At 60.5% G+C, this 22,257-nt stretch overlaps 3 protein-coding genes across 3 annotated transcripts; 1 reads left to right on the top strand and 2 right to left on the bottom strand.

Moving 5' to 3' along the window:
* Positions 1-3,232, bottom strand: PLPPR3 (phospholipid phosphatase related 3). Its single transcript, XM_059831752.1, has 7 exons — positions 3,158-3,232; positions 2,782-2,967; positions 2,458-2,587; positions 2,020-2,215; positions 1,881-1,938; positions 1,376-1,549; positions 1-1,263 (listed from the first exon to the last, which is right to left on the bottom strand). Exons 1-7 carry the CDS (start codon positions 3,230-3,232, stop codon positions 1-3), a joined length of 2,082 nt encoding a protein of 693 aa, XP_059687735.1.
* Positions 3,233-6,477: 3,245 nt separating this feature from the next.
* On the top strand, positions 6,478-9,097 carry CFD (complement factor D). Its single transcript, XM_059831753.1, has 5 exons — positions 6,478-6,580; positions 6,818-6,971; positions 7,273-7,417; positions 7,804-8,061; positions 8,636-9,097. Exons 1-5 carry the CDS (start codon positions 6,514-6,516, stop codon positions 8,807-8,809), a joined length of 798 nt encoding a protein of 265 aa, XP_059687736.1. The 5' UTR covers positions 6,478-6,513; the 3' UTR covers positions 8,810-9,097.
* Positions 9,098-11,633: 2,536 nt separating this feature from the next.
* MED16 (mediator complex subunit 16) lies at positions 11,634-21,399 on the bottom strand. Its single transcript, XM_009810787.2, has 14 exons — positions 21,254-21,399; positions 20,728-20,835; positions 20,341-20,510; positions 18,999-19,430; positions 17,968-18,073; positions 17,130-17,285; positions 16,560-16,771; positions 16,086-16,292; positions 15,476-15,686; positions 15,130-15,263; positions 14,528-14,720; positions 14,056-14,272; positions 13,563-13,646; positions 11,634-12,437 (listed from the first exon to the last, which is right to left on the bottom strand). The coding sequence occupies exons 1-14, from the start codon at positions 21,387-21,389 to the stop codon at positions 12,311-12,313; spliced, it is 2,493 nt and encodes an 830-aa protein (XP_009809089.1). The 5' UTR covers positions 21,390-21,399; the 3' UTR covers positions 11,634-12,310.
* Between the last annotated feature and the right edge of the window lie 858 nt (positions 21,400-22,257).

Consider the following 22,257-nt stretch of genomic DNA (forward strand, 5'->3'; position numbering starts at 1 on the left):
TCAGTCCTTAAATCTACGGCTGGCTTGCATTTTCTTGTAGTAGTGGTCCACCTCGCTGTCCCCCTGCCCGTCCCTCTCGGCTGGCTTCCTCCGCAGCGTGGACTCCCGGCTGGCCGTGCCCAGCAGCCCCTCGGGGGGGGCGTCCCCTCGCTCCCCGCCACCCCCTGCCGCCCCCGGGATGGCGGCCAGGCTGCCGTAGCGTGGCTCGTCCTGCTCCATGTCGCTGACGGAGGAGCCGGGGGAGACACCGGCACTCTTGGCTGGGTGGAAGCCGCGGAAATCCTTCCCCATCTCGCCCAGCTCGTAGACGTCCGGCCCCTCCGGCCCCTTCGGCCCCGACTTCCACTCCCAGGGCCCGTTGCCGGCAGAGAGGTGGACGACAGGGTGGTGGGGGGCATGGGCGTCGATGGTGATGATGCTGGAGCTGTCCCGCTCGGAGGGCGAGCGGTACTGGGAGGAGTCGGAGCTGGTGGAGGAGGAAGAGGTCTCCGAGTGCTTGGGGGTGACGGAGACGACGCTCTGCTGCTTGGACATGGCGATGACCTGCATCAGGCGCGGGGGGTTGGCCACCCTCTGCGCCCCCCCCTTCTCCGCCACCATCACCCACTTGGCCCGCACAGCCGCCCCGCTGCCAGCCGGGATGCCGGCGCCTGCCTGGCTCTCCTCGGGGATGTGCACCAGCTGCGAGGCACCCGGCCGGGGCTGGATGAGGACGCGGGGCCCCATGGCCGCCCGCTCGGCCGAGCGTGCTTGCACCGTGGGGTAGAGGGAGGGGGGAACGTCCTCGCCAACGTCCCCCGTGCCCCGGCCGTGCACCGCCTCCTCTGCCAGTGTCATGCTCCGGCCCTCCAGCGACTTCTGCTTCCACTCGGTGATGAGCTGCTTGGAGCGGGAGGCGTCCACGGGGACATGGATGGTCATGTGGCGCCGCGCAGGGTCATCCATGGAGGGGGTGTTGACACGGGGCAGGGTGTTGCTGAAGGTCACCATGTTCTCCTTGCCCATGGGGCTGCGGGGGGCCAGCAGGTCCACGTCCACGCTGGCCCGCTTCAGGCTGCCCAGGGAATTCTTCTCCCGTGGCACTGGCCGCGCCGCCTCCTCCAACCGCGTCTGTGGGTTCAGCTCATCGGTGCTCACTGACTTGTTCTGGTGGTAGACAGAGTCGTGGCCCCGCTGCGTCAGCGCCCGCAGCGCGTCCTTGGCCGGTGCCGGTGCCGGGACCCTCTCCATCGGGGCACGGAAGTTGCCAACAGCGTGGTAAGCCTTTGGGAGGGGGAGCGTGGGGTCAGCACAGCCCCAGGTACAGCAGTCTACGCCAAGCATCCCTCCCTCCCGAGCCACCGCGGCCACTCCGAGGGTGGGGACCAGCACCCACCAGGTAGGCGGCGATGCCGGAGCCAATCAGGAAGCCCACGTAGACATCGGCAGGGTGGCTGCGGTACTGGGTGATCTGGGTCAGGCCGCAGATGCCGGCAGCGATGGCAAAGGCGAAGACCAGGATGGGCTTGAGGAGTTTGGTGCTGTCCGAGATGATGGAATTGAAATACATCTGGCGGCGGCAACGATGGGGCAGGAACAGGCTGTTAGTCATGGCTCGTGGCACGGGTAACCGCTGCCATCCGGCACTGCAGCCTCGCCCCTCCCCGGCCCCCGGCCACGCAGAGACCTCCTCGGTGCATGTGGATTTGCAAGTGCCTGAGCATGAGTGGGTGAGAAGCTGTACACACAGGTGTGCACGCACCCACGTGCCAACACGGGCACACGCGTGTTGGGCAGAGCTTGTCTGTGCACGGGAGGGCGTGTGCCCGGCAGCATGGAGCTCGCACTGCCCCTGAGCCGGCACACGTGGGGCCGAGGGCTCGGCAGCGCCAGGAACTCACCGACACGTAGACGGCAGCGAAAGCCGAGAGCGTCGCGTGCTGGGACGGGAAAGTCTTCCTGCGGGGGAGACCAGAGGGCGCAGTTGGGACAGGGCAGGAGGGGTGGCATCGCGGCACGGGTCTCCCGCCTGGCACGTACCTGGCGGAGAGGATGGCGTGCTTGTCCGTGCCCGAGCAGATGTCCTGGGTGATGTAGGGGTTGGCGTCACAGGGGGTGCCCAGCAGTGTGTAGTTGGGCTTGCAGACAGTCAGGAAGAAGGGCGCGTGGTAGCCGGTGGCCAGCTGGATAACGTCCGTCACCAGGGCTGTGGCACAGAGCCCGAACACGTGGACGCCTGTGGACGGCAGGAGCAGGATGGCAGGTCACCCCCCGTCCCATGCGGGGCAGCCAGGGCCCACCCAGCCCCGGGGCACCCACAGGTGCTGGGAAGGGTCCAGTGCAGTGTCTGGGGTCTGGGTGTGGCCGTGCATCCCTGCTATTGCATGCGGGGTGCCCCCGCACCCCCTCCAGCCCCAGGTCCCTCGGAGCAGCCCCTGTGGCGGGCAGGGCTCCTGCCCGGGCTGTGGCACAACGTACCCACAAACCTTACGGTCCGGCGCAGGAAGGAGTTGAAGTTGCAGCCGCCGGCGTTAATGCTGCCCTCGGCACCGGCGCGTCCCTTCAGCCTGGACTGCAGGCAGTACACGATGCCCTCCCCGACCATGATCTGGGGAGGAACCGGCAGCTCAGGCGGTGCCGCCACCCCATGGGGGTCGGGGGCTCCGGCTGTTGGCGGTGCCACCCTGCGGATGCAGGGCACGGCCAGGCTCCCCGCACCGGTCCGCTGGTGCTGCTGGCACCGGGGCCCCAAGCCCTGGCTCTGCCGCTGGGCAGGCTCCATCCTCACCCCCCGGGACGCACCGAGGCGGCGGGCGCGGCGAAGGCCAGGCTGAGCAGCATGAGCAGCGGGATGAGCTCCTCGTTGGTCTCCACGTAGGGCATGGAGAGCGCCCGGTCGTAGCACTGGAAGCCCACCTTGGCCGGCTTGAAGAGGTCCGTCAGCTCCAGGAAGTAGAGCGTCACGATGGAGGAGGCCACGATGGGCAGCTGGGGAGGCGAGAGCGTCGGGACCACCGCGCCGCCCGCTCCGCTTCGACGGCCAGCGGCATCGCGCAGCCTCGCCGGGCAGGGGCAAGGCCCCCGTCCTCCCGTGCCAGGGCGGGAGCAGGGCCCGGGGAAGGAGCCGCAGGCGCAGCCCCCGGCTCAGCACCCCCCGCCGCCAGCCCCCCAAACCCACCTCCACGAAGTAGAAGCAGGGCAGGAGCGTCATGCTGTCCTTGGGAGCGCTGCCCTTCTCCTTGGGGGGGATCATGGTCCTGGGGCAGGCGCCGGGGTCCCGCCGGGCTGGGCCTCCGCCCTGCCGTGGGGCAGCAGCGTCACCCCGGCTCCCGGCCCTACGGGGGGGCCGGGCAGCCCCCGGGCTCACCCCGCTGCCCCCCTGCAGCCGCTCACCGGGGAGAAGCTGCCGGTAGCCGGGGGCTGCCCCCGCCGGGACCCCCGGGCAGCACCGCGGGGCGAGGCGGGCCGGGGCAGGGGCTGTCCCCGCTCCCCCCGGGGGACCCCCAGCACCCCGGGGGGGGCGGCCGGGCCGGGGACGGTGACAACAGGTGGGGGGGAGGCTCGGCTGTCGCGACAGACGGCCGCTACCGCGACAGGGGGCGAGGCTGCGGCGGAGGGCGTGGGGAGGGGGTGTGCCGCCCGCAGAGCCGAGCCGAGGGGGGGTCCCCGGGCACCCTCCGGCCCCCGCCCCCCGAAACGGCCCCCGAGCCCCGGCTGCAGAAGTGGGGGGGGGGGGACAACGGGGCCGGAGCAACGGGGCCAATAGCGGGGGGGGCACTGCGGGGGGGCACTGCGGGGGGGCACTAACGGGGGGGCACTAACGGGGGGGCATTAGCGGGGGGCATTAGCGGGGGGCAGCCCGCGGCGGGGCCGGAGGGGCGGCCGCTCCCGGCGGTGCCGCAGCCGCGGGCGGGGGTCGGGGCCGGGGGGGGGGGGGAGCGGCCCTTTGTGCCGCCCGCGCCCGCCCGCCCCCTCTCACCTCTGCTGCGGCCGCCCCGGGGCGAAGCGGGGCCGGGGGGGGCGGCGGGGGCGGCGGCCGGGGGTGCCCCGGGAGCCGGGATGCTCCTGCCTCGGCGGAGCGCGGGGAGCGGCGGCTTCCTCCGCCCCCTCCGCCCCCTCCGCCCCCTCCGCCCCCTCCGCCCCCTCCGCCGCCGCCTCCCGCCGCCCCCCGCCCCGCCCCGCCGCTCCCGGCCCCTCCCGGGGCGCTGAGCCCCCGCGGGGCCGCGGATGGGGGTCTGGGGGGGTCGGGGGCGAGACAAAGGGCCGGGCGGGGCCGCGGGCAGCGGGCGGGACCCACCCCCCCGCGCCGCTCCGCACCCCGACAGCTGCTCCGCACCCCGAAAGCTGCAGCAGGTACCGGGGGTCCCGGGGCCCCGCCGGGGCTCCCTCCCCCCCGGCCTCGCCCGGGTCAGCCCTTTCCCCCACGTGCTGCCGGGAGTGGGGGTCGCACCCCTGCCTGGGGCCCCTCCTGCCCTGCAGAGCCCCCCCCTCACCGAGCTCCCCTGCCCCGGGGCTGGGGTGACCCAAGGGCTGCCGAGCCGGGGCTCCCGCAGCGTGGGGGTGCGACCCCCAAAACCCCCCAGAGCTCTGCCAGCCCCCGGCACCCACCTGGGCTCCGTCCGTTGGATGGGCCGTGGGGCACCCGCCCTACCTGTGGGCACCGCTGCGTCCCGGGGGCTTGGGGTGACTTGGGGGTGAACCCTCTTCCCATGCTCGGCAAGGCCGCTGCTGGCACAGGAGCACCAGGGACGGGGCCCGAGACCAACCTCAGCTGGAGCCTCAAGCCTCCCCAAATTCAGGGCTGGGGAAGTGGGTGCAACTCCCTTTACTCCCCCAGGGACTTCCAGCACCTCTCGGAGCAGGATGAGGCACCCCACGCCCTGTCCCCCCCCCGCCTTCGCTGCCCCACGCTTGCAGTGGATGCCAGTCCTGAGCAAGCCCTACCCCATACCCCATGTCCTGTGCCCCATGTCCTGTGCCCCACACTCTCCCTACCGCCCCCCCCCAGCATCCACCCGCTCACCATCCCGTCCGGGCCCTGCGTGGCCCCACGCCACGGCACCGGCCACCACGCGTTGCCCGTGTTCCATTTTCAGCCCTAAGTGGGCAGAAATCTCCTGGCGTATTTAACATCTAAATCCCGAATCCCTGGAAGCTGCGATTAAGCCGCTCTCCCTGCGGAAAATCCCCGGTTTGAGCCGGACTCGGCCACCGCCGGAGCCGTCCGCCCCACGAAGCTCTGCTCCCGCCCGCATGGTCCGACCCCTTCCCGCCATGTGCTGCCCAACACATGGGGAGGGAGCGGGAAGCCGAAGCTGCCCCCGAAGAGGGACCCCCCTCGCCCCGGGACACCTCGGCCCCCGCGTCCCAGCACCCTCCTCCCCGGTGTCCCGGTCTGGCCGGGACGGGTGGGTTCATCGGTGCTGGGGGTCGGGGGGCTGCCTGGCGCTGGGGGGTCCGGTGGTCGACGGCTCGGGGTGGTGGGGTGTCCGCGCAGCCCGACGGAGGGAACCCGGCAATGGGGGGCTGAGGAGGCTCACGGCGCAGGAGGAGGAGGAGGAGGAGGAGGAAGGGGGTGGGCTCCAACCCCTCGCCCGGCCTCCCCGGGGGGGCACGGCCGGATCCGGCTGTGGGCAACGCCGTCCACGGCGGCGGTGGGCGAGGGCAGCGCGACCCCGGCCCCAGAGGGGCACAGGGCGATGCCCCGGTCCCGGTCCCGGTCCCGGCCCCGGCCCGGGCGCTGCTCGGTGCGGCCGCGTCCCGCCGCAGGGGAGCCCCGAGGCGGGGTGAGGGGCGCAGGGGACGAGCCGGGGCGGTGGCTCCGCTTAGTGGCACCGGGGAGAAAGGCAGAGGGGACGGGGGCTGCGGCTGCCGCCACCATCCCCGCCACCGCGCCCCCCCGCCACCGCCCCCCAGCCCTCGCAGGAGCTCCCCTCGGGGCGGGGGTCTCCCCCGGGGACCCCCACCCGGTGCTGGTGGTCCCGACGCCGCTGTCCTCGTCCTCGCCAGCCCGGGGGCAGACCCACGGGGGATGCTCAGCTCCGCTCCACGGCCCCAGGCACCCACCCAGCTGGCACCCAGCACCCACCGCCACGCTCCCACCAACCCTCCCCAGGCAGCCGGGTGGGGGTCCCTGGTCCGGGGGTGCTGGGGGCCAGGCCCGAGCGCTGCTGCACGTGCTGGAGCCCTCACGCGCCAAGAGCCGGATTCGGTTTCGGCTTTGAAAACAACAGCGCAGAAATCCCCCGCAGCGGGTGCCAGGTCCAGCAGCTGGGACAGGCTGTTTCCTCCCTCCCGCACTGTTTGTGCTGGGAACTCTTGACCCCTTTTATAAGCCGAATATTTAAAAACATTCGGCCCACGCTATGGAAACCCCCCCACCCCCCTGCGCTGCCCCTTCCTGCCCCCCCGCCGCCCCCAAAGTTGGACATAAAAGCGAGCCCCAGCCCCGGCCCGGGCCAAAGCAGCGTCCACCCCGCAGAGCCCACGGACCCCAGGGCTGGGGCAGAGGCACCGCTGGGCTCCACCGCAGCCATGGGGCCGAGTCCCGCTCCCGTCCTCGTCCTTGCTCTGCTGCTGCTGCTGGGGGCCATGGTGAATGGTGAGTGCACCCCCCTGCACCCGGGAGGGGACAGGCTGGGGCAGCGATGTCCCCAGCACGGGGGTCCCCTCCCAGCCCCGCGATTCCTGCCTCCATCTACAGCCAGGCGCTGCCACGGCCCACGGGGAGGGGTCCAGGGGGCCCGGGAGGGGACCTCCGGGGTGACCCTGCCCCATGCCCCGTTGGGTGGGCTGGGGCGATGCCCAGCTAACCCGGCCTCTCTCCTGCCTGCAACAGGGCAGCCCCGGGGACGGATCCTGGGGGGCTACGAGGCCAAGCCCCACCTGAAGCCGTACATGGCCTCACTGCAGCTGGACGGGCAGCACGTCTGCGGGGGCTTCCTCATCTCCGAGCAGTGGGTGCTGAGCGCTGCCCACTGCACCGAGGAGACGTGAGTGCCGAGGAGGGGCCAGCGCGGGGGCTGCTCCGTGCCAGGGGGTGGCTGATGGCCGCGGGCCAAATCCTGCTCCGTAGCCCCAACCCCAGTGTCGGAGCACCAGGGCTCTGCTCCTGCTTGTGGTGAGGGTTGGGCAGCAGCTGCAGGACCCCCCGGGAGCTCCTGGCACCCCATGGAGGCTCTCTGGCACCCCACAGCACCCTGTTTCTGTGGCCGGCTGCAGCAACAGCCCTGGCTCCGTGTGCCCCATGGGGTGGGCAGAGTCCCCGTGCCGCATGTGCCACCTCTCTTCCAGGGACGGCAAAGTCTTCCAGATCCTCCTGGGTGCCCACTCACTGACAGAGCCGGAGCCCCACAAACGCCTGTACCGGGTGCGCGCCCAGATCCCCCACCCCGGCAGCAACATCCACAACAACAAGGACGACCTCCTCCTCCTCCAGGTGGGCTGGAGGCCACCGGGACCCTCCTCCCTCCAGGCGCGGCCCCGTTCCTGCAAATCCCTCTGCCCCTTGGGACCCCGCGGGATCATTGACCACAGCGGCAGGAAGCCCTGGAGGCCAGGCTGGGACTGCTCGGTCCCCTCTGTCCCCCCTTCCCTGTCCCGTGGGACCATCCCTGCTTCCCCCACCAAAGACCTTTGGGCTGTGTCCAAATCCCTCCATGTTCCCCGCAGTCATGCAGCTGCGTCCCAGGGGCTGCAGGTAGAAGGTGAAGCCCTGAGCACGGCTGAAGCTGTGGCAGTCCTGCGTTGGGACTGGGCTTGCCATGTCCCGCTGGGGCCATAGCTGGCCCCCGCTGACCCGGGTCCCTTCTTGCTTTGCGGCAGCTGGAGGAGAAAGCGGAGCTGAATGCGCACGTGCGGGTGCTGCCGTTCCAGCGGGAGGACAGGGACGTGGCGGCCGACACGGTGTGCGAGGTGGCGGGCTGGGGCACCATCAGCCACAGCGGCGGCCAGCCGGATAAGCTCTACCAGGTGGAGCGGCCGGTGATCAGCCGCGACGTCTGCAACCACCGCACCCGCCACGACCACACCATCACCGAGAAGATGATGTGCACTGACTCCCGCAGGAAAGACACCTGCAAGGTACCGCTCGCCCTGGCCTCCCGCCTCCTCCTTTCCCGGACACGGAACCAGGGCCAGACCCAGGGGCTGGGGCTGCCGACCCCCTCGGGGGTCTGGAAGGGGGAATGATTCCTGCAGCCTGGAATCGGTGAGGCTATGGGGCTGCAGGGCACAATGGGGCTGCGTTCCCAGGGTGATGGGGGCTCCGTGCCCTGTGCTGGCTGCTGCAAAGCAGATCTCGTGAGCCTGGAGACAGGGATGAGGCCACAGGCAGGACCCAGTGCGCCTCAAGGGTACCCGCCGATGGGTCTGCCAGGATGCCAGGGGCCATGCTGAAAGCCCCCCCGCTTGCTCCACCATGTCCCGGGGGTCTGGGCTGTCAGCAGACAAGGGGAGGAGTGAGGGCTGGTGAGGGAAGACAGGACCGACCCCAACCCACAGCTCCTACAGATGAAACCCATGGCTGAGAGCACCCAGGGGCTGAAGCTCTGCCCTCCGCAGAGCTGTGGGTCAGGTGGGGACCCCCAGCTCCGGGGTCAGGGTGGGAAACAGGGCAGCAGACCCCCAGCAGTGCTGATAAGCCTTGGTCCTGCAGGGAGACTCCGGCGGCCCCCTGGTCTGCAGGGGGGTGGCTGAGGGGGTGGTCACGGCTGGCTCCCGCGTCTGCGGCAACTACAAGAAACCCGCCATCTACACCCGCATCGCCCCGTACGCGGCCTGGATCGACAGCGTCATGGCCTCGGCGGACGGGGAGGGAGACGCTCGCTGAGCCGTACCCAGGGACCCGGCTCCACACCACGGCTTGCTGTTGCCGGCATGGCCAGAGCACCCACACTGCTCCCGGAGCATCCCCCCGCGCCAGGAGGAGGCCTGGGCCGGGGACCTGCAAGAAACCAGGGGAAGGGGGTCTCCGGCCCCCTGCTTGCAAAGCATAGGGCCCAGCTGGGGGAGGGTGGGGGGGTCACAGCCCCCGGTGCTGGCACAACCCACAGGCTTTGCTGAACGCGCCCGAACGCCAACCATGACCCGCCGCAATAAAGCGATGATGATTCCTGCAGAGCTGCCCAGGCCATGGGGGGGTCTGCGTGGGAGCCCCCTGCCCAGGGGGTGCGGGCAGCACTGGGAGAAGCTGGACACCAGGTGGGGAGGTGCTGAGGTTGAGCCCGTGGGGAGGGTGTGGCCAGGGCCCCCCCGCGCTCCCCACCACCCAGGCATTTGGAGGGAGCTTCATCCCCTCCTTCACCTTGGCTGTGTGCTGAGACCCCCCAAACTCACTGCTGTGAGCGCTCGACCCCAGCTCTGCCCTGGAGCAGGCTCTCCTCGAGGGGCAGGGGAACCCCACTGACCCCCTGCACCCCCCCGCTCCCACTCCCATCCCTGTACCCCACAGCTGAGCACCCCCAGCCCATTGCCCCCGGCCGGGCGCCTGCGCCTCAGGGGGAGCAGGGGACGCATCCTGTGGCACGGCCGCGGGGCGATAAGGTGCACAGCTGGGACCTCCCGCAGGGTCATTGGGCGAATATTTGTTAAAGCAGAATCTGCAAATTGCCGATAAGGCGGCGGGGGGCACCGGCTCCGGTGGGGGGGCAACGCGGCCGGACAGGATCTGCGCTGGGACCCTCGGTCCCTGTCCCGGGGGCCCGCAGAAAGGCAAAGGGGCCTGGACTGGGAGATGCTCGCGCTCGGCTCTTGGCCTGCGCTTGTTTCCAGGAGGGGCAGGGGTGAGGCAGAGCCCCCATCCTCCTGCCGCAGTCCGGCCTGCAAGAGACTCCGTCCATTCCCAGGAGCGGCTGGCAACGCTGCTGCCCGGCCAGGCCGTGGCAGGACCCTCATCCTTGTCCTGCGTCCCTGGCAGCAGGGCCAGTGAGGGACCTCGGCGCAGAGGAGCCCCTTGCCCTCCCGCAGATGGGGCTCCCCCAGTCCTTAGAGGGAGCGGGGCAGCAGCATCGCAGCAGGGAATTGCAAGACCCTTCCAGCATCCCCATCCCAGGAGCGGGGCAGAGTCGGACAAGGAGCGATGGAGGCACGGCAGGAGGAGGGTGAGGTGCAGGCAGAAGGCCCTGGTGTCGGGGATGAAGGGGGAGAAAGCAGTTCTGGACTTTAAAACCCACTTTCCATCTCTTGCCGTGCACGCAGCCGCACCGGAGCTCATCCGCCGGCAGAGCTCAGCCAGGGCCTGGGGGAGCTGCTCCCAGCCGTGGGGCTCCATCTCGGGCGGGAGGCGAAGCGAGCATCCATCCTCCGAGCGGCCGCTCGGTCCCACCTCCGTGCGAACAGCAGCAATCAAACATTAAATAACCCCAAACCTGTTCTCTGAGACAAAAAAAAGATTAACGAGGGCCCGGGTTGATTACAGTTTTAGTTACAGGGGAAAAGAGCCTTAACAAGAAGTTGTAGTTTCCTAATTAGCCATTTGATTTTCCTTAATTACCAGCAGAATAGCAAGGCAGAGACCAGCTCCATACAGCAAAACATTAAATGGAGCTGAGAGACAAGCTCTTTGCCATCAGCTCAATTTTTCCACTAATAAATGAAAATGCAGTTCCAGAGGGAAAGGAATATATAAAAATTGGCTTGTTCTCTCCCTTAAACGGTCTCTGGGGACACCCAGAAGTTGTCTGGCTGGGCAGGAATTTGGCCAAGCCACAGATCAGCTCCAAGCCTCTCCACTGCGCTTTGTCAAAGCGCAGATGTTTAGGTCCAATTCTGGAAGGGTGCTGAGCACCCTCAGCCTGGTTTGATCTCAGCAGAAGCACAGGACAGGTCTCTGTCGGCAGCTCCCGGGTGCGCAGGCAGCTGCCTGCTCCAGCCCAGTTCCGCGTGGCCACCGAGCACCCAGGCTCCCGCGGGCAGGCCCTTCCCCAGCGGGGCTTCCAGCCTGGGGCTTCCGCCAGCCCCGCGCCCCGGCAAACCTGGAGCAACAGCTCTGAGGAGCTTCCACCATCTGGAAGTCCCAAAGCTGTGCTGCGCAGGAAGCCAGCTACGCCCTGACTCACGGGGAGGGCAGGAGGCTTGAGGGCTCTCCTCATGCAATTAAAAGCCCACCCTAAGAACTGGACAACCTTAGAGAGTGGAGCAAGCACACACCAGTAGCCCGGGTTGTCCATCTGAACCTTGAACGGCCGGGGCTACTAAGTTCAGCAGATGCGACAACATTAGCACCATTAGTCTGCAATTTCTAGCACCGGAGAGTGCCCGGTGAAGCTGAACACTCTCAAATGAGGGCAAAAGGTTGATGTGATTTACGCCTGACCTTGGGAGCAGGGCAGAGCTGTGTACCAGGAACGCTCTTCCTCAACACGCTGAAGCTTTGTCTGAAGCTGGAGACACAGAACAATCCTAATGCTTGATGCCTTCTCCTCGTGTCCGTAGTAACTTGACAGAAGCTGGAAAACATTAATTTCCCCTTCCAATTTTGCAAATGATGGCAGCTCCTTTCCTAATAGAGATGCAATTAACAGGGCTTTCCCCCGTCTCTTCTGTTTGTGCATCAAACACCCTGGCCACGCGCTGTACGACCAAAGTCACGCAAAAGACCGCCGAAGTTTTAAAGACAAACCAAACATTCTGTACAAAAATTAAGGGAACTTTTATTTACAAAAGAGCTGCTGGTTCAAGTGAGAGCCAAACAGAAGGGTTTTCTCCAGGCAACACTCATGTTCCTGCTCCTCCGGAGGGGGAAGAAATAGCTCCGTTAAAAACCGCAGACAGGTATGATGGTGAAGTCTCCCATCAGAGGGGCAAGCTTACCCAAAGGATAGAGAAGTGCAGGGAAACGGGGAGTAACCGGCCCATGCTGCACTCCCCAAGCAGCCTGTAGCAGAGGATGAACACGAGGTACCAGGTATTTGCTTCCCTTTCACTGGGGACTTTGTTCACCCCCAGCCACCACCCGTCACCACCCTCTGCCCACGCAAGGGCTTACGCCAGGGCCCAGCCGCCGCGCCTGCTCAGCCCAGAGACACGAACGCAGCAGGGCTCCCTCCCCCGAGGCCCTTGGCCCTTGGCTGACATCGATGGGCAAGCCTCTGGCATTCCCTTCTAGCTCTTCCCTGTAAAAGAGGAAGAGCTCCCTCCCCTCTTTTTTACGGCAGAAAGATCAATGCAAGAAAAGCAGCAGCGCTGTGGTCAGCTGCTTGGCACTGTCTCACAGGCAGCATCAGGACGGTGCTTTTGGAGAGCTCAGAAGACCTGCCCTTCCCCTCAGAAGAGCTGCTCGGAGCTTCCTCTTGGTGCCCGCTGTTCCCTCTGCGCCCCACGGAAGGTGCGCTCAGGAATAGCTGAGGGGCATCCTCCTCCACAGCCCCCCACACAAGCAGTTTTTGATCCAGCGCTGCTCCCACTGTTTGACTGCAGTGACTTTGTTCGGCGATTTCAGCATCGTAACACAGCCACACCTGGAAAGAAAAGAGAGGTGCAGCCAGGCCCAGGAGACACAGAAGCCCAGGAAAAAAGGCAGCACTGCTGGGGCGTCTGTACAGATCACGCAGGGAGCGAGGAATCTGAGGAGGAAACCAGCTTTTGTCATTTGCAGGTGATGTTTGTGAGCACTAAAACCCAGCTGAATCCATGTGAGCAATTACCTTAAATGAAGAGAGGTTATCTTGAAACAGAAGGCTGTCTTCAAGACAACAGCCCCCAGCTGCTATTTATACATAAAACAGCAGACAGTCATCTTGTAAAAATGATCTGCTACAGAGACTTTCTATTAAAACCAATAATTAAAGCTAATTCGATCACATGATTAGATGGATGTTTGCTCCCTGCACCATTATTTTGAAATCCAGGCTCTTTTGTGAGGGTGGATGAAGAGGACAGCACAAAGGGACTTAAAATGCAAGTCTAGTTTGAAAGACGACCCAAAAATGGCACCATGGATACTGTGATTATTTCCTCTCACCAGCTCCTCTCCAAGAACACAGGTAGTTTTATTTAAAGACCAGACCTGCAAAAGAAGCTGGAGATCTCTCATCACTAATAAAGATGACTTAAGGGCCAAATTCTGGTCTCTGTTTACCTGTGCAGCCTGCTCTCAGATTTTTCTGTTAAAGCAATATCGTATCTATTCCATGAAGCACAATTCAGCCCCTAGATGAAATGCAGTTCAATCACTGGCAGTGATGAAGGTAGTTAATTTTCACAGAGCTGGGGTTACTTTGTGCTGGGCAAACTAATAAGATTTTTAATCTAACAGCCGTGCTGCAATGATACAGCAGCAACTATCTCGAGTCAGCAATGCTGCTCTTCAACAAGCATTTTAAGGGTCTTGGTCTTCCAGATTAGGGATGCCTTAAACGCAACCACAACTGCTTTCTTCCAGTGCAAGGGGTAGTGCCTTACGCCAAACGCCTTATTATAGAAGCAGCATTTCCTCCTGCAGACACAATTAACGTGAAATGTTACTGGGATACCAGCTAGGATGGTAAACAGAGACTGAAAGAGCTTTTGAACAGCAAAAAGAACAGCTTGAGTTTCTGCCAAGACCTCCTCTGCACTGAAGGGATTACGCTTGCATCGCTTACCTGGTACACGACTTGCATTCCTCTGTTGGGTATGCTCCTAAATGAAGCCGCCTCAGATGATCGATTTTGGGCTGTCCAGGCGCCCTGGGTAGGAAGAAGAATGGGAACTCTTCTAGAATATCACTTTCTAAAGGCTCCTTCCAGGACAGTGAGCTGCACTTCAGTGGCCAACACGACACAGGCTTTGACTACCTAGGCCATCGAGTGCCATGGGATTCCAGGCCATGCTGACATGAATCTAATCACAAACCAGCGTTTTCCCCCCCCTCCATTTGCCATCTCTTTTCAATACTTTAAATCCTGAGCCCGTTGCAAGTTAAGAAATTAATTCAAGTAGAGAGGACAAACTGCTCTTCGGTCACAGCAGCAAGTGGACGAGCCAAAAAACACAGGCGTCCCAAATGCACTGAGCTCTCAGAGCTGCAAGGAGATCCCAAAGCCTCCTGACACCCTCTTCTCCCAAACACCACTTATTTGTTTCAGGTCTCTGTACCTGACAAAGGCATCAAACTGGGAAGAGACAGTGTGACCAACGAGCCCAGGAGCTTTCCCAAACTGCAGCCGGACAAGCTGTTTGTTCTGCAGCTTGCTGATAATGCCATCGTTGATGGGCAACCAATCAATATTGGGAATGAGCAACTGGCTGGGCAGGAGGCAACATTCGTCTATCAGGGTATCATCTGGCTCCGTTATGTGATTTTCCTCACGACCTGCATGGAAAATGAAGCAGAGAGAGAGAGAACCAGCGTGATCTTTAAATTTCTCATTTAGAGATCAAGAGAACTGCCTGCAGTTTCCTCCTCCATCCGCCAACACAGCACAGAAAACAATAAACTTGGCAGCTGTACTTGCCCTTTCTAAACACTACAGACCCACTCAGAAATTGCTTCCCGCAATTATTCCTTTCTTGCACAATCCACGTTAAGGAAGGATTCTTTTGTTCAGGGAAATTGGCAAACACTTACAGCACAGCCAGAGTTTAGTTAGGAGCCTGAAGAGGAGGGACATGCTGTCCTGGGTGTCGGAGGTTGCTGTGTAGACGGGGAGGCAGCTTGGCTTCAACAGTCCCCAAATACGGATCACCACCATCAGCTCCCTGAACATGCCCAAGGATGCTCCGTCTCGCAGAAAGCTGTGTCCCGGCCGCACAGGGGAGCCCTGCAGAGGGAAAAAAGGCAGAGATTGGGACTTACACACAGCCTGCCGGAACCACTGCTCTGTTTTGAGACAACTCCTTTTCCCAGGCAGCACACAGCCTGCGGAACTCGCTGCCAGGGTATGCCATGGAGGTCAGAGGCATACAGAGGTTCACAAAAGGTTTAAACAAGTCAGGCAGCTAATAAGCCTGCGTCTCTGAATGCGGCTCCCAGTTGCTACATCACTGACTCCCAGATGGGCACAGAAAGGACCATTTTGTATTTCTGTTGTTTCTTACACTCTTCTCCCAAGTGCCTGTTTTGACAGGAACGCCGGGGTTGTGTGTGACTTGGCTAAAGCTACCCAAACACTGCACACCGATTTTTTTTTTTTCTCCTTTCAGTCCGTTCTCAGGACGTCAGGCTCTCACCTGGTTAGGAAGGCTGGCCAGCAGATAGAGCACAAAATCTCCCACCCACTGGATGAGCTGCTGCAGGGACTGCAATGTGGTCATCTCCAGGACAAATTCTTCCGTCTTCAAGTTAATCATCACCTTGTCAATGTCTGAAACAGAAGCAAGACATCTCCTGGCTCAGGAAGAAGATGAATCCAAAACTTCACCCCCTGTCCCTGCGGTGCCAAGAGAGATCACCCGCAACTTCCTCAAACTCAGGGAGTTACTGTGAGACCCTGACACTTTATATCGAACTTAAAAGGGGAACGGTCTGATACAAAACACTCAGAACGCAGTGCCTGATGTTATGAGCAGCCACTACCTATATCTGTGATCTTGGAGCAGATCTCAGTGAGTCGGTCCCCGGGACTCTTGTCCGGGGTGTTCAGGAAGTGTGGGCGCAGCAGTGATTTCAAGGTGCAGCTAATGGCGATCAGGAACAGCTTGGCATGGTAGTCGCACACACGGGCTATCGTGCTGGAGGAGAGCTTGCAGAGAGATGCCTTCATGGCAACGATGCGCGTGGAGAGGACCTGATTGACAGAGAAACACCAGGAACAATACAGAAGTAAAGGCAGAATTAGAATAAGCTCATTAAAGCAAGCTGCTTTATTCTCTACTCTCTGATTCTGCCACATGAATGACATGAATAGTGAATACTGTTCTGTGCATGTACAAACACTGCTACTGTTCCCAGAATCTCTGCCGAAAATAGACTTTATCATCTCACCAGCAGTTTCCAACAGGTAGAGACCCATTAATGTTAGCAAAAATGGACACTGCTTAAATGGAGGTTCTTTGCGCCTCAAATACTGCTCGAGCAGAGTATTCAGAGACAGCACAGCCAGGTAGTTAGAGCCGTCTGTCTGCTGAGCACTGGCAATTCCTACTCCCTCCTCCCAGTAAGCCTGGGAGCTTCTGCTCCCACTGACCTGCTGCAGGGCCGCATTCTGGCGCATATACTCTTCATGCAGCTTCTCCACCAGGTTCTGGACCATGTTGGGTTGGACATGGAGCAGGATGTCCCACCAGTCGTAGCCGGTCACCATGCAGTACTCCAACAGGAACAGCAAGTGACGGAGGGACGTGTTCATGTCCAGCACATGGCCCATGGAGGGGGAGATACGAAGCATACTCAGCTGAAGGGAGGAGGCAAAGGAAAATCCGTATCAAGAACTGGATTGAAAACATTCCACAAAGTTACTGCACAACTGCAGCTCATCCCTGACCCAAAGATACATTCCTGCAGTAATGGGATACATCCCTTCTTGTTTAACATGGATCATACAGCTAGGAGTAACATTTGCAGAACTTTTCCGAATGATCCATCACCTCTTGGATAGATAAAGAGTGAGCCTGGAGGGGGAGAACTAACACACCCCCCCCCCCACAACAGAGCACAATACCTTCCCATGACTATCAACGCCAGCCAAGGCCAGAGATGTCCAGGAGAGCTGCATGGCTTTGAAGTGAACCAGGGGACCAGCAGTTCGCTGCCTTTTGATAGTCTGTTCGTCCACCGAGCGCTGGGAGGAAGAGGCATAGAAGACAGCCATCATTTGCAAGGACAGGCGATGAACAATGTGGACGCTGCCATCATGAAAAGCCAAAGCCAGACCTGGGGAGAGAAGACAACCGAGGCTGAGCAAATGACTCCTCTGGGTACAACCCAGACCTTGCTCAGAGAAGCAGCCGCCACTGAAAGCCCACGTGGCAACAACACGGCACCCAAAAGGCTGCGGGCTCACAGGCACATTCGTATCTCAAGGCCCTGTCAGTGTTTCACAGAAACACACCTCCTTCCACGGAAATTAAATGGGACAGATAGGAAGACACCATGTCTTTGAAAGTTTTCCTATCAGCTTTTCATATGGTTTGTCCCACATTCTCATTTCAGCTACAGTTCAGAAGATGAAGGTGGTAAAGTTTCAGGCAGAAGCTACGTATTTAGGAGAAAGACAATAAAAACTCCTTACCCAATCCGGGGAAGAATTTGGTGTCGTTCGCCACCTTCAGATCAGTGTTGGTCAAGGAGATTGGCAACTTCGGCAGAGCCACAGCTGAAACCCGATCCAAGTCATTGGTGGCAGAAAGAATCCGCCATTTCAGTATCATGGGTTGCTTGTCTCCAACTTTGAAAAACAAGTAAGTAAGTGAGACATCTTCCCCAAAGAGATCAGAAAATGCCTCCCCCGCTGCCGATGTCTGCCCACACTCCCCAACTAAATGGGATTACAGATCAAGCACTGGCTATTTGTTCATTCTACCAGACCAGTGTATTTCCCTCATATTTCCCTATTTTTTTCTGATCTCAGTAATTGTACAAATAATAACTTGTTTTGCTAAATCTCTTTTGATGGAAGGCTCTGCTGGTGGCGATTAAAAAAATCCCTATGTACAATAATCCTTTATATTTCACTGGAACAAACTGCATAGATTTGATTTTGTTATATCTGAAATCAGGTTGAAAAATCATGCAGACTGGATAGCTTGATTAAACTAGCTTTGCTGCACGACCTTTTTTCTTTAGAAGGCTTGGCTCACTCTGTTCTCAGCGGGAGGAGTGGTTGCACAGCATAACATAGAAAGTGTCTTTTATTGAGAGAAAGTAACAATTAAACCACTTCCTGGAAACCAGCTATTTGTTGCCTAAGATGCAAACAGATGGAATTGAGCACGTCACTGAGAACACCTGAAAAATAAATACGTGATTCTGGATAATCCCATATATGTGATAACAGATTTGAGAACCTGTCTTGCATTTTCACTTAGACCATGCTCCTACATTTAAGAGTATTTGGTGCAGAAACTCACCCACAGGGGAGATTTGCTGAAAGATATTATTGACTGGCAAGCCCTCTTTCCGCAGAGACCAGCACTCCACGATGCTGCTGTTTTGGTTGGAAGCACAAAGCAACACCTGCAAAACAGAAACCCATACTGCAACCACCTGCACAAACTTTACAATAGGGAAAGACACTATCCCATCATGTTTTGTGCCCCTCCCTCTCTACTCCATTTTGAGGCTCCTTCTCCTAATTAGTTTATAGTCCACCAGCGAAAAGCAGAGGATTGTATCGGCAATACGCAACGGTGAAGTCCCCATTTCCAGCTGGAAGGAAAGAGGGGCAGAACTCTGCCATGTGTTACCACAGCCTGTGCTTCTCCACATCACAAACGATCTCACTTCTCACAAGCCTGTGACCTGCTGATGTCACTCACATACATCGTAAACTAAATGTAAAGGAAAGGGCAGGAACTGAACTGACTTTGAAGCCAGAGCAGACACTGTGTTCTCCAACAAGGCACTCTGTCCTAACCAGAGGAGAGAGAAGAGAGGTTAGGCTTCATCGAAATCACTTAGCCTTCCAGAATCATGTTATCAATCTCCTGGCAAATAGAGTTAAGCTACTAAATTAAGTCACGCAGATCAAGAGCTCTAAGTGTTCTGGAGAAGGGCTGCTTTGAAACTGAGACCTAAAGATGAAAGACTTCACATCCCAGAACCTCCTGGACAGCCCAGCAGAGCTCCCCTAACCACCAGTGCCAGATCCAGAAAATAAACAAAGCAAAGCATAATCAGGCTAACGAAGGACAGGGCTTTTCAGGCTGCTTTTCCACGAACTGGAGGGCTCAGCCATTACACCCCCAGACCTTTTAAGTGCAGCCTGCTTGACGGCAAAGTTCAACTAGCAGCACTTCCAGAAACAGCAACTAGAAATGCAAAGGGCATTGCAAGACACAATCGTTCACCTCCAGAGCCATGTGGGGAAGCCAAAGGTGGAGCAAATAGCATTTCCTTGCTATTCATTTAACTCCTACTTGCTTTAACAGCAGATGCTCACCTGCTCTGACATGTCCCGAGCAAGGAATTTCAGGTGAGTGACTGCTGGGTATTTGTCTTTGCGGGCAGGGTCCGTGGTGCATCGCATGAAGAGGGAAGGCAGGATTTCGGTGTCTATTTTGCATTTCTCATTCACCACGCTGACGCAGACTTTGTAGAACTGGACAGGGGAGGTGCTGCTGCCATCCGATGTGGCCACCACGATGTTCCCCCCACCAGTGAAGGCAACATCCGCCAAGGCAACGCGACAGCGGAGGCGGCACAAGCTCTCTGTGGACGTCAGCACCTGCCCGTTGGGCTTGAGGAGAGAGACCGTCACCAGCCCACTGATGGTCACAGCGATCCAGCCCTCCATGGGCTTCCCACCAAACAGCGTCAGTGACGGAGAGAACTTGACTCTGGAAAACTTCTCACCAAAGTTCGATGCTCCAGACTGCGAATGAAGATCAACAACACAAAGACATTTGCACCTGATACCTGTGGTGTGCTCGCGACTGCGGAGCGCTCCCCGTTAAGTCACTGCAGCATGGTCTGCAGCGCTGAAGAGAGTGAAATGAGGGCATCGAGCTCACACACCCAACTCTGCTGTGTGACCCTGGAGAGGCCCCTTTGGCCCCAGGACAGCGCAGCTCCAGCTGCGCAGGAGGCAGGAACACACCAGCCCCTCAGCAAAGCTCTCAGCGCGCCCCAGACACAGAGCTCCCACCTCATGTATGGACTGAACCTGGAAGGCCGACACCCCCTCTCCCTTTCTGTGGCCAAACCCAGCTCTGACACCAGCCCGCTGCACAACCCTTCACGTCCCCGTGCCTCGGGTTCTCAAGCACTAAAGAGAGGGAAAGGCTTCTCTTGGTGGGACACCCTAGGAGTTAATGTTTAGAAAAACCTAAGTAGGTAACTTCTACTTGGCAGGCTTGCTCTTTTTGAGTCTGACAGAATTAGACACATTTCTAAACAAGCAGCTTATCTCCGTACACATATGGCTCCCATTCCCAAATCCTTGGATCAAACCTCAGGACCTCAAATGCATTTCTTCTGAATTACTACTGGTAGGCAAAGAAATGCTTTATCTCCATTTTACAGCCAAGGAAATTGAAGCACCAGACTAAGGAAGACACATTTAAAGTGCCAAGAGAAACAAGGCATCCAACCTCCGTTGAAATTCAGCAGGAACTAGGAATCCGACTTTTCTTTTCGACTGGAAAAATTCCCCTACTTGACTTGCCCAAGGCCACGGAGGCAGCCCAGAGCAGAGACGAACACAGACAGGGGTTTCCCAAGTCCTTTGCTAACAACCCGAGCCAGCCTTCCTGAACGGATCCCCCTGCAGAGCCAGGACAAACCTTTTCCACGTGCAGAGCCAGCTTCACGCCATTGTGCAGCCAGGACAGGGCCACAACCGGGTCCCCTTCCACCATGCTGCCCACGGTGTTCTCCCAGCTGTTGGCCAAGTGATCGGTCATGCTCCAGCACTTGATGTGGCCGTCCGCGTCTGCCGAGAGCAGCCTGGAGCCTACGACAACGGCACCTCGTAAGATCCAGGGGGTACAGCCAAAAAATCAACCGAGAAATCAAACCACCCCAGTGCAGTTCGAATGGAGACAGCCAATTCATGGCTGCGAAGCAACGGACAAACTCCCTCTCCACAACAAATCGTATACCATCGTTTTAGGAAACGCGCGCACATGAACGGCGGGACGGAGCGGTAACAAGAAGGGATCCAAGCTCACCTGACTGATCCCACTCCAAACAAGTGATGACTTCAGTATGGCCAGAGTTAACGGAATAGACATCCCACGGATGCTCAGTGTCAATGATATGGACCATATGGGTGAGATCTACACGAAAAGAGAAGCGAATCACTGCCCCTCATTGGCAGCCTCCCAGCTGGCATTTCTAAACCCACAGAGCTTCAGCTGATGCAGGGGAAGACATAAAATATTTTCCACCAAGCAATTTTGGGAAGGATGACAACTGCGCTTGGCAACTCAGGTGAGGTACCAGATGCCAGCGCAGAGCTTGCCCTGGTTTAGCAGAGTAAGAACCGCTCCCCAGCGAACGAAACACCCATTAAATCTAAGGAATGGAAGGAAAAAGAAAGCACAGGTTTCCTGTGTGGATTAGTGCAGTGGAGAGATTTTAGGGTCAAAGCAGAGCACAGGCCACCTGGCTCAGCGGTTCCTGATGGCAGGACTTGCCAAAACACGTTGCGAGTTTCCAGGAGACATTACCCAACCTTCCACAAGCACGCTGTACCTTTTTCCTCCTCATTTTTGAGGTCTGTGGTGAAAGCGATGAGGTTCCGGCAGGACCACGCGCACACTAAGGGAATGGAAGGACAGTGGTTGCTTTTCGGCCTTTTCTCCCACTCGCAGACATACGCCAAGTCCATTGCGCCGCTGGCAAAGCCCCGGGACTCCGCCGGCCCTGGGACCCTGCAGAGTGGGAAAAGGCGCTCACTCCTCCCTGGAAGCAAGAAACAGCCAATTCCAGGAGTCACAGGCTGCAGGCAGAGGCCCGGTTATACCGGCTCCCCCTGCGAGATCCGCCCAGGCCCCGCCGCACCGCACCCCCGGCACCCGGGCGGGGAACGGGCATCAGCTCCCGAGGGGCAAGCGGGGACCGCGGCCCCCCGGGGTGGGCGTGGGGGGGAAGCACAGCCCCTTAGGCCGCGGGTGGGGCCAAGCCCCGCACCGGGAGAAGCCCCAGCGCACCCCGAGCCGGGGGCGGGAGCGCGGCCTGCCCCTCAGGGCGGGGGGAAGCCGGGCCTGCCGCAGGGGTGAGGCCCCACCGGCCCGCGGGGGGAGCAGAGCGGGGCTGCCCGCCGGGGTACCGACCCCACAACGGGTGGCGGGGGGGGGGGGTGTTCCCGGCCCCTCACGGGGCGGGCGGGTGTCACACGGGGGCGGGAGCGGCCCCACTCACCGGCCCACGCCACCTCCCGCCGCGCGCGAGGACCCCGCCCCGCCCCTACGGGCTGCCCGCCGCGCGCCTGCGCCCCGCCCCGCGCGCTCAGGCACCGCTGCGGACACCCCAGGCCGAAGGCCCTCAGCACTGCGGGAGGGGGGGGTGGTGTGCCAGCCAGCGGCTCTAATTTGCATGGACGCCTACCCAGAGCCCACCGGGGCACAGCAGCAAATAAAAACTGCGGTTTTGAGAGATTTTGCTTAAGCCGAAGCGAAGCGAGATGTTCGGGGGGGGGGGGGGGGGGGGGGGGAACACAGCGAGAGGCAGTGGGACCCCGCAAGGCATTGATCTAC

This window comes from Gavia stellata, chromosome 32, assembly GCF_030936135.1.
Source record: "Gavia stellata isolate bGavSte3 chromosome 32, bGavSte3.hap2, whole genome shotgun sequence".
NCBI lineage: Eukaryota > Metazoa > Chordata > Aves > Gaviiformes > Gaviidae > Gavia > Gavia stellata.

Excerpts from the sequence above, each read along its gene's own strand:
- PLPPR3 (XM_059831752.1), bottom strand. The coding sequence starts at position 3,232 with ATGATCCCCCCCAAGGAGAAGGGCAGCGCTCCCAAGGACAGCATGACG. Across the intron at positions 2,588-2,781 it reads TCGCCGCGCCCGCCGCCTCG|ATCATGGTCGGGGAGGGCAT; the intron begins GTGCGTCCCGGG and ends GTTCCTCCCCAG. Across the intron at positions 1,550-1,880 it reads TCGCTGCCGTCTACGTGTCG|ATGTATTTCAATTCCATCAT; the intron begins GTGAGTTCCTGG and ends TGCCGCCGCCAG.
- CFD (XM_059831753.1), top strand. The coding sequence starts at position 6,514 with ATGGGGCCGAGTCCCGCTCCCGTCCTCGTCCTTGCTCTGCTGCTGCTG. Across the intron at positions 6,581-6,817 it reads GCTGGGGGCCATGGTGAATG|GGCAGCCCCGGGGACGGATC; the intron begins GTGAGTGCACCC and ends TGCCTGCAACAG. Across the intron at positions 7,418-7,803 it reads ACGACCTCCTCCTCCTCCAG|CTGGAGGAGAAAGCGGAGCT; the intron begins GTGGGCTGGAGG and ends GCTTTGCGGCAG.
- MED16 (XM_009810787.2), bottom strand. The coding sequence starts at position 21,389 with ATGGACTTGGCGTATGTCTGCGAGTGGGAGAAAAGGCCGAAAAGCAAC. Across the intron at positions 18,074-18,998 it reads CTCGGGACATGTCAGAGCAG|GTGTTGCTTTGTGCTTCCAA; the intron begins GTGAGCATCTGC and ends TCTGTTTTGCAG. Across the intron at positions 13,647-14,055 it reads CAGTTTGATGCCTTTGTCAG|GGCGCCTGGACAGCCCAAAA; the intron begins GTACAGAGACCT and ends CTTCCTACCCAG.